Here is an 11095-nt window from a genome sequence, read left to right on the forward strand (position 1 = left end):
TCTGTGGAGTTTGCATTTTACCCCTGAGGGGATTCCCCTGGGTTTTCCCGTCCTCCCACCCCCCACAGTTCAAAAATGTGCTAGGATGGACTGCAGTTGCCACATTGTCCGTATGTGTGGATGTGCGCTGCAAAGGTCATTCCCTGATGGATGGATCTTTCTTCCCGAGGAGGGAATTTACATTTGTCTTGCCCTGCAATCTCCAAATGGAGCAACTTAATAAATAACCCATAAGAGCAACTTAAAATGCCCGACACCAAAGCAGGGTTTCTCAGAAAAGGAACACGTTGCAGGTGAAAATGTCTTTGAGAGTGTTATGCCTGGTCCTTGTGTGAAAACTGGTATAATTTATTTTCCCCTAGAATATCTGCTTTGATATTCAAATTAACTTTCATACAACCCTCATGTACTTTCTTATAAGTGAAAGAGGTTCAAATGACAAAACCAGTTATGGAGGAACTTCCATCGGTGTTTGTTTCGCTACCTGAGAGTCTCTGCCTCCTTCCTCTCTCTCTGCTCGGTGTCCTCGCCTCGTACACGCCGGCCTCCTCCCTTGCAGCGAGATACCTCTCTCCTCCCCTCCCACTCCCGCCTCCTCACTGTCTCCCTGTGAAGTGGCTTGTGTGAATCAGACTGAAAGGGTTTTTAGATGTGGATGCTGTGGTGAGCTCTAATGACACGGCATGAACATTTAAAAAAAAAAAAAAACCCATGAGATAAAGATGATCCACGGTGCATCGTGACCTTTTCTTCAAAACAGTGTGGTTTGAAGAAGAATTGCGTAAAGATCCCAGTGACCTCGCACGTGCCGTGACCCTGAACCAGGGGCTAGAGCTTAGCATAATATCTCCATGGAGCAGGGGGGAGTCGATGGCCTTGCTCAACCTCGAGAGGTGTGCAGTGCTTGATATCAGGCTACTGGAGGCAGCATGAAGTTTCGAAAAGGTCAAGACATCTGTTCAGGTTGGCAAACAGACTATCCAGAAAGTCTGCCATTTAAGTAGCCCTGCTTTAGACCCGTCCCCTTCGACTGATTTCTGCAGGTAACCTGGAAGACATGTCGTGGTGGCCAAGGCTGGAACTTCTATTTCACAGAGATCTGTGTCCTCGGTAAACCAAGTGCCAGACCGTTCTCCCCGCTCCAGAAGCCCCGCCTCCCACCCAGAAGCCCCGCCTCCCACCCCAGAAGCCCCGCCTCCCACCCCAGAAGCCCCGCCTCCCACCCCAGAAGCCCCGCCTCACTCACGTCCAGGAATGAGCCCAGAGTTAGGGTCCACAAGGAAACAGATCCGGCTCCAGCACAAGGCGAACCCTTACCCTCTTTGTCACTGGCTCCGTCAACCATAGCAACTTCTCTTTCGTCACAGCAAGTCACACCAGGATCACAGGGCCTGGGATGCAGCCTTACACACTGCTGCATCTTCGTGGCCTGGGGGACGCAGACGGTGAAGAGTTTCATGTAGTTTTCTGATATATACATTACTTCTGTTAAATAAGGAAGGCAAGTAGGTGAGCATCTTGCACCAATCTGCAGTTTTAATGGAAGGTTTTTCCTTAGAAAAGTGTCTATCACAGCGAAATTTCTACCCCTGTCGCTATAGTGATCATCCATCCAATATCTGAAGAAATGTGTATGAAGTAACTAAGAATGTCTTGTATCTGCTGTGTTTTGGCAGGCACTGAAATCCTAATGGAAGCTCACGCCGTGGGTGCATAATGATCTTGGGCACTGGAGGGCGGTGTGGTGATCTTTGAAGCCTCACTACGGAGCCTCGTCCTACTGGGTTTGCCGTGCGAAACTCGAGATCATTATGTAGCCATTAAAAGTTTGGTTTGAGGCGACTGTGGGGGAATCCGCTAAATGCTCTCTCACATTTGCGACTGTAATTATAATTTAATGAATTTACAATCCCGGAATAATTTAATCTATAAGCCTGAACATCTATAAAGAAAGCTGGGATAGGGAGCATGAAAAAGGGACAAAAAGGTCTTAATTATACCAAAGGCATTTGTTCATACGCTGGGGAAATCAGCCCATTGCTAGTGGAATTCATGGTGGCTGGTAAACAGACACAAAGGAAGTGGTCAGAGTAAAAAGAAAACAGGTCAAGAGAGACAGGTGAATCAGGGTGAACTCAAGGCAAATTCCACTACGCAGAGGTAAATCCCCGCAATTGCATCAGGCAGACCATGTTAAGGCAGGTAATATGCAAACCTTCCCCACTCCGTCTTTATTATACACACCTAGAAGTACAATATTCTCATGCTGAAGCAGATATTAGCATTCTTCATGCATATTTAGTTTTCACTGTTCTTCATTTCTGTATATGAATTACACCTAACATTGTGTCATTATTGTTATTTTACAAGGGGAATCAATGCTTTAGAATGAATGGTCCTTGGGTGATTAAATAGCTCCAATATGTTGAGCTTGAATTCCCGTGTCCTTTCAATTCCCTTTTAGCATTGTTAGCTTCCGCGCTCACATTTGGTGTCAGTCTGTGCCCCACGTTTAAAAAATACAGGCATTTAAGAGGAACTGGCTAAAATCCACGATGCTCCTGGAAATCGCACAGGAAATCATAGTTTTAGGAAGCAGTGCGTTATAAATGTACAACATATGAAGTGTATATTTGACCAGTCGATTCAGTGGATGACAGAATTATAATTCCTCAATTTTCTTTATTCTACTGTCACCTGATCCTTGCCTGACCTGGTGCTCCTTCTTCATTCTGGTTCGTAGCGTTACTGTGGGCCACCTGAAATGAAAGTCACTATTAAGTTAGTACATTTTTTCCTTTGGTAATTTTCACACAATGACTCACATCGAGCGGCGAAGGCCTCACTGTTCCCAAAGCCACGGTTAGAGTTTCCTCTTTCACTGAACGGCCCGCAAAACCGCAATGACATGCTGATTGGATGGATTTCGAGGCCTAGCTACGGAAGCCCCTCCCTCCTGTGCACAGAGAAACCAGTCAGGTTGTCGCATTGTATGTAAAATACTGAAAACATATTCATATACATTGTAACTTGTTCCTCGAACAGGGCAATCAACTTTTAACAGAGTCAAAAGTTATCAACCGGAAGCCTGATAATATCTTTTATTTATTCTATGTCTCTCGTTTGTAAATTACGTAGCCCTTTTACATTACGTTTAGCCACTTTTTAAATGAATTTACGTAAAGAGAGACTACAGAATGCGTTATATAATGCCATAACACCTGTGAAAGTCTTTTGACATTCATAAATGCTGATCTAGTACAGCGCTGTGGTGAGCACAGGCTGGGGGAAACCCTGGATGGGGCATCGGGGACACCAGCTTGCATGACCGTGTTTTCAGGTTGTGAGAGGAAACCAGAGGACCCAGAGGAGGACACCCACGATCACGAGAATGTGCAAACTCCATGTACGCAGCGCCGGAGACAGGAAGCGAGACCCGAAGCTGGGAGGTGATGGGCCGCCATGCCGCCCCACTTTCAGCTGGTGCCACTAGCTTTTCCGTCAGTTCAGCTGCACGGTTCCACCCACCGCCGGCCCCCTTCTTCTTCCTCTTTCCTTATCATGAAAAGGGGAATTCTTGCAGTGAAGGATCTTTTGCTCGTGCTCCATGTGGCATTTTCCCACAGCTCAGCCTCTCACTTGTTCCTTTTACTTTCCTACTTTTTGCATTGATCCCTTTTTAAATTTTGTTACCCCGATCTGTTCTTAGGTTTGAATGCTTTTATAAATCTGTGTCACATTCGGGAGGATTCCAGATGGTATCGGCTGTACATTGGGCCATGATTTTCCTACTTGGGCTGAACTATCTCCTTCTATATGTCATTTTCGATATGTTTGATTTCATGGATGTCTTCTCACTGTTAATTGGCCTCTTGAGATTTAAAACTAGCCATTGAGAGTCCAGGTTATTGCAGGTTTCCCTATGAATGACCGTGATAATTCATTTTGTAATTATTACCTTTAGCTATCCTATAATTTAAATATTCAGGAGAAATAAACCTGACATTTGGGTATTAGATTTGGATTTTTAAATGAGGTTGTTTTCAGGCTTTTCTCAGTAAACTTCCTTGCATTTCTAAGGGTCATTTTTTTCTATTGTTACATATGTAGACTCTGAAAAGTGGCCGTCAGCCAGCTTTTCCCTTCATATGAAGGAAGTGAAATTCGGGATGGTGAGGTGCTGAAACCATAACATGAAGGTCAGTGAATTCCTACCTTATGGGCTTTTCAAAGGCCGTAAAATAACTTATCTGGGGTCAAAGGTCAGATGATTTCTGGGTTTGGCCTTGAGTTACGAGGGTTACGTTCTGTTTCACGTTGAATGCGGAATATTATTGACGGTGTCAGAGCAGAATTTGAGCAGACGCAGGAGTGAATAGAGCTGCACTCAGGGAAATTTGCAGTCCTTGCATCTGCGAAGATGCAACTTCCTCTTTTGTGATGGTTGTTCTGTTTGTGAGTGCATGGGATTTTTAAACAAACAGCGTTCAGTTCTGATTTATGTCTCAACATTTCCCTTCGTGAATTAATCGTGAATTAGTCATAGTGTGGCATAGGTGTGAAATTGGTAGCGGGTGATGATGTTGGGGATGGCAATAGTCAATAGTGATGGGTGTCAAGGCGAACTCTCCGTTGAGACTTGTGCTTTTTTAGCCCTCATTGCCCTCTAATGGTGGTAGATGTAAATCCCATGGTTTGTCACCCCCCCCCGCCCCATCACAGTTTCACTACCACCCCACACCATGCACACACACCTTTTTCGACACCTCGGCAAACTCTGCAGGTTTAATTCTTTATCTCACTGTTCTCAATGCAGCTAGTCATGTATGAGTACCAGTGCTTATTTGTCCTTTTCAGGAATTGCAACTTTTAATAAAACATCTTTAAAAATTCGGTCACTTTTAATAAGACAATTTATGTATGTGTAGGATGAAATTGAGGGACGAACAACACATTTTATACAGGTGGATGTTTCATACTGTAGCATCACACGTATGAACTTTGACCGTGTTACACGTATGAGTTTGACCGTGTAAAATTCCATCTACAGAATAAATTAATTTTGAGGACAAAAGGCAGTAGGAGCATGTCACACTCACAAAACTGCATCGTCATTGAGCTCATTCTCCACTCATACCTAACATGGCTGTGGTATTAAGGGTCCTCACTGCATTTTATGTATTTATAAAGTGTGCAGCTTCTTGCATGTCAACTATCTTACCCCGTGGTACAGAGTCAAAAATCAGACCAGTGAACCCGAAGTAAGGAACCATTAGACCAGCTGGTCTCACCACTGTGCTGTTTTACTGTTTGTTTTTTGTGGTCATTTTCTAAGGGAGTCGTTTCAGGTTAATCAATCAAGTAAAAATATAATAAGGTAATAGAGTAAAAACGCTGGCATTTACACCGCTGACCAGGGCTGCACTGGCCATCTGGCACTGCACTTTCCCAGTGGACATGCGGGACACCTCCCCCCTCTGCCCCGGCTGGCAAAATTTATCACTCTGCAGGTTATCATGGGGGCCCTCCTCCCCTCAGTAAAATTCATCGTCCCCCCCCCCCCCCTCCTGGCCCCCACCGTGGGTGACCTCATAGTCCAGGGTGGATTTTTAACTCCAGGCCTGTCCTGCTCCTGACTCCGTGTGTGGGCAGTTTCAATATCCACCCACTGTTTACTTAGGATTACACTGGATAGTCTGGTTTCCATGTGCTACCCATAAACTTGGCCCACTGGTGAGTCTACATTGCCTTCGGTGCTTGATTTTGTCTTTAGATATCTATGCCGTGCAGTGGACAGGCGTCCTATCAGGAGTGACCCCTTCCTGATACGCTGTGCTTATTCGTAAGATTCATCACATTCCCTGGACTGGATAACCGGTCATGAAAGCTGTACAAGTATGTGCAAATGGGTTTTATTTACAGTCACTGCAAATTAAATAAATGGCATTCAAATTATATAGCAAATATAAAAATGACATCACAGTAATAAACATTTAAAAAGCCTACTTACGTATTACATTCAAAATACTCTGATTTAAATGATAATACTGAACTCAACCCATGTTATATGCAATCCGCATACTTTCCAACAACACACATGACTGTGGCTTTTCATTTCACGTAAGTTTAAAACAGGTAATTATAAAAAAAGACTCCACATCCCCTTTTTTCTAAGAATGGCGTGGAGTTAGTCAGAACTGTGCATAGTTTCGCCGGTCTCATCTTAAGTTTCAACGGAACTGTTAGAAATATGCCAGCGTTGAAATATACCCGTGTTTTCAGAAAACAACCTTCACGCAGAGTGAGCGCCCCTTCCACATGTCGATGATAAGTTAATATCCCGTCTCTAGAAACATTAAGATAGCAGGAACAGACCCCAGTACGTCTTATGAGGGCTCCATAGTGAACATTCTATGGGATTCACCTCCAGCATCAGACTGTCTCCTTTCTCGCAGCTAATTAGCTTACTCAAAGACGCTGTGCCCTCAATCCCCACTTCGATCAGCGGCAGCCTTTTCTTCCCCGGGATCTCGTTCCTCACCAGCAGCACGTTCGTCTTCTTTTTCTGGCATGGACGCAATGTGGTGAGGGCATAAAAGTAATAGAGCCCTCCGGTGTTCAGGGTGACCGAGTTGTTGTGGAGGAAGATGGAGGTGGTGGAGTCGTGTATTTGCAGATCCTGAATCCACGAATTGCCATCTGGAGGTAAAAGTCAACAAGAATCGTGGGGGAGGGGGAAGTATGGGATGGGGACCACCCATACTGTTGACCACCATCATGCTCATGTTTTTTTCCCTGCTGGGCAAAATTTATTTCAATGCAGCAACTCATCTAATTCTCTCAGGTTTGTGGGCAGTGTTATAGCGAATGACTCCCAATAAAAGTAACTGCACTGTAACCTCTAACTTTGCTTTAATTAACGTAACTTTCAATTAATTATACAAGAGACTAACAGGTCAGGTGTGTGCATATGTGTGTTAGCATGTCAGAACAATGAAGAGAAGACATGTGTACAATATGTGTTATTCAAAAATTCCATCAGGGATCTATTGTCAGTGTAACTAGCAATGAATCGGCTTCGTTCATTTAATCGTCTCATTGTCCTGGGAGTAACACCACACTGACACAACAATGGGCTGAGCTGCCCTGTTAATTGCTTAGAACACTTGTCAGTTTGCACAATCTCTCCCCACCGGTCAGATGGTTTAACTACGTCTCCTTGTCTTAACGTCACGTCTTAAAACGTCATGTCTATATTATGTTCATATGTGTTGCCATTTATATTCTATTTATTTATTACATTATTTACCTTATTTCTTTATTCATTTTTTACTTTTCATTTGCACTATGAGCATTTCAGCTCAGTATGCGTCATATATCTGCGTCTGAAAATAACACCAACTTTGACTTTGACCACGATAGTTGCTTATTTGTCTTACAAGATATCACTGGCCAATGCTACAGATTATAGTCTTCCAAAATTCTTATTTCTATACCAGCGTATTTTTCTTTTGTTCGGAAAATCATTGCCCTTGTATGGACCTCTGCAGTGAAGTGAGCGCGCCCTCAGAGGGACCCAACAGTTACTGATAGCTACTCTGCAGTGCCTGAAAGTGAGATACGGAAGTCTGTTGCAGGGGATGTGAAAACTGGTGACTATGCACCTTTACAAAGGTTACAGAAAGGTATTAGTCCGGCATTTAACATATCTGTTTGCTAAAAAAACCCCACACAAACAAATATAAAAGCCAGGGAACTGACATTTCCTCTGCTTACCCCAGTTTCACTGCTACATCCCTCTGACAGAGCTGGTTAGGGTACACTGTGAGTCACACACTGGCTTCCCATATATGCCCATAAGGTTGGGGGTGGGTAGGAAGGTGTGAGGCAATGATCATGCGGTTTCTGAACAGTCTCCAAAAAGTCATGCAGCTGTGTTCCGGTGCCCCTCTTTGTTGCATGCACGCCTGCTGTGTGACAGGCATCCTCTTTAGACCAATCAGCTTCTCGCAGCTGTTCTAAGTCCCGGATCTGGGGATCATGACCAAGCACCCAGTTGCCCCAAAGTTATGTTAAACACCAGCTGTCTTTTGTAGTGCACACAAGCCTTTCTGCTCCAAAAAGCAGTCAAGGAAATCACTCAATCGGGCCCATGAAAAGATATTTTGAGAAAAATAGAGTAATTAGTAAATGTTTGGGTCTTAAACGGTCAATCTAATTAAGCGCCATGAAATATTTAAATAGTTATATGGTAAATGTAGCCACAATTTCCTTAATTAAATTTACTAATGTCAAGTAATGCCTAGGAGAGTAACCATCCTATCAAAATTTAATCAGAGAATAATTAATGCGTTTTGTATGTGGATGTAATAATTGACCTGGGGATGGTGTTGCTGTGATCTTAAGGTCGCAAGTTCAAGTCTTATCACCAACAGAGTAATTTCATTGTTGAGGCCTTGAGTGTGGCTCTTAACCTCCGGTTGTTCCAGGGACTGTCTGCCCCTGATTTCTGCAAAAACGTGTCTGCCATGTAAGTAAAATGTCAAGCAGCAAGCTTACGGGCGAGCTGAGATGGACCAGTGTAAGCGATACACTGCTTGTGGCCTCTACACTGAGGCATTCCAAATGAAAAGCGTAACAGCGAGATGCTGCCGTCTCATTTCTGAATACGACGTTTTGAAGTTTCTATTGCTTTAGTTAATCCAGGATGTTCCATGGAAACTTCATGTCATTTCTCTCGAGATGCAGTTACCATCTGAGTCATCTTGCAGAAACCTTGCTATCTGTTCAGTGGATGAAAGTTGCAACTCAGTACAGTATCCATGCAATTAGCCCCCTGCTCTGTGGTGGACCCGCATCTTCATCACCAACCTCCCAAGGCAGGTATGATTACATAATAGACTTTTGTAAAAAAAAAAAAAAAAAAAAAAAATAGTGATAGATAAAAAATACATATATGAAAAGGTTGGTCTCTTGAGAGCTGGAGATTCACTTACCATAAGTTAGTTGAATATGCCAGAAGGGTCGCCCTAAAATGCAAGCAGAATGCTCTTCTTAAAAAAAACTAAGTCAGCGTTCCTCTTTGTTGTTTGACATTACGACTTGCAGCCTGGACGTCTGCCCATAGTCCTTAACTTTCATTTTCATGCTGCATCCTTCCTGACTGGCACATAATCCTACACGCTAATGGAGACATGATTACCCCCCGCCCCCACCCCAAAATACTGGATTATTATCTACCAGATCATTCCCTCCTTACTGAAATGTAACAAATCATGATGTATTCAGCACTCATTCTGTATGTAAATGTACCCCATTAGCCACTTTGGGGAAAAAGATCTGAATTTACACTCTTTTCCCTTCTGTACATCATGTAGTCCATTTACATCTGCTCTCTTTAATGTTGTTCATACACTTCCATTCTAGCTTAGAGAAACTATCTCACATACTTGTCGCAGCAGTTGATTCATTATTTGCAGTAGTTGATGTGCTTGTTGCACCAGTTGGTGCAATCACTGCATTTGCTGTAAAAGAGAAAAGGCAGTTTACTTGTTTTCATTCTACAAATCAAATCATTTAAAAATCTTACAAATTAAAAATATGCTTTTTTCATTACCGGTGTCCTTGTAAAATTATAGCCAGTTTGTGGCCAGTGTGCCCCTTTAATGAGAGCTAAACAGTCACATGCTGTTGACTGAGACCGATCCGGAACCTACCCTGATGCCTCTCTTGCATCCCAGGTATCTTTGATGCATTCTGAGAATGAAAATGGATGAGCTCAAGGTTAACTTCAAGTAACTGAAACTGCAAGTAACCACAAAGTAGCTAACAAACAGGTGTCATACGCTGGTAGTCGGTGCTGCAGTTTAATGCAACGAAACAGAGTATATTTTTCAGTAACAACGATAACAACAAAAACGTAGATAGTTATTAATAATCCATCCATCTTCTGTAACTGCTTATCCTATTCAGGGTTGCGGGGGGCCTGGAGGCTATGGGTGCCAGGCAAGGAACGACCCAGGATGGGGGGCCAGCCCATCGCAGGGCACACTCACACACCATTCATTCACACATGCACTCCTATGGGCAATTTCGTAACTCCGATTAACCTCAGCATGTTTTCAGACTGGGGGGGGGGGGAGGGGGGGGGGGGGAACCAGAGTACCTGGAGGAAACCCCACGACAACAGGGAGAGAACATGCAAATGCGACCCGCATGGAGGATGGCAGAGACTCAAACCCTGGTCCCAGAGATGATGTGAGGAAACAGTGCTAATAATAATAATAATAATAATAATAATAATAATAATAATAATAATAATAATAATAATAATAATAATAATAAAGCGTTCTATACAGAATATACAGTGTGGTCATTTCAGGTAGCTAATTCTTCTGCCCCATAGCTGAGCTTACCCTTCATACCCCAGCCTCATGGCGCTTACCTGCTCCTTCTCTCCCATTGTCAGTATCACCAAGGCAGCAGCCACGGCCACCACGGCCACCGTCAGCAGACCGCACCACGTCAGCAGCAGGGAGAAGTGTGGGTGCTGCTGTTGCCGGCACATGGTCTGTGGGGGCCAGCAGAACACAGAGCCGTGACCCTCGGCGAGTCCCCCCCCCGGGCCGTCACACGACGGCTCCGCTTCTCAAGATCACTGTCACTCTTCTCAATCAGCCTGGTACGCTACAGCTAAACCTCATAGACTGAAATAGCAACAACCATTTCCCGGTACAGTTTCACAGATTATTAGAAAACTCTTTTGCATATCAATTTTACTGATACACAAATCTATTCAGAGCTGTTTTCCTTCTGTAAAATCACAGCACCACCGGACAGTTCTCTGCCGGATTACTTCCCCAAGGGATCCGAAACTCTCTAAGTATGAAGAGACTGTCTACGCAAATCACACTGACACATGGCGGTACATAGAAAATACAACACTGGCACCCAGAGCTTCTGACTGGCCTGCAGTGATTCCCTAAGTGTATCTCTGACCGGCAGAAAATGCAATGATGCGTCAGTAATCGGAGAGTGTCTTACCTTAGTGTACCTTGTAGTGTACTGTTATAGACACATAAGTAGATAAAGAGGC

At 43.8% G+C, this 11095-nt stretch overlaps 1 protein-coding gene across 1 annotated transcript; it reads right to left on the bottom strand.

Moving 5' to 3' along the window:
* Positions 1 to 5896: 5896 nt before the first annotated feature.
* LOC125749598 (uncharacterized) lies at positions 5897 to 11095 on the bottom strand. The gene is made up of 6 exons (XM_049027023.1): positions 11044 to 11095; positions 10445 to 10570; positions 9717 to 9756; positions 9450 to 9524; positions 8997 to 9029; positions 5897 to 6699 (listed from the first exon to the last, which is right to left on the bottom strand). Exons 2-6 carry the CDS (start codon positions 10565 to 10567, stop codon positions 6356 to 6358), a joined length of 615 nt encoding a protein of 204 aa, XP_048882980.1. The 5' UTR covers positions 10568 to 10570; positions 11044 to 11095; the 3' UTR covers positions 5897 to 6355.

The sequence above is a fragment of the Brienomyrus brachyistius genome, chromosome 9 (genome assembly GCF_023856365.1).
Source record: "Brienomyrus brachyistius isolate T26 chromosome 9, BBRACH_0.4, whole genome shotgun sequence".
Taxonomy (NCBI): domain Eukaryota; kingdom Metazoa; phylum Chordata; class Actinopteri; order Osteoglossiformes; family Mormyridae; genus Brienomyrus; species Brienomyrus brachyistius.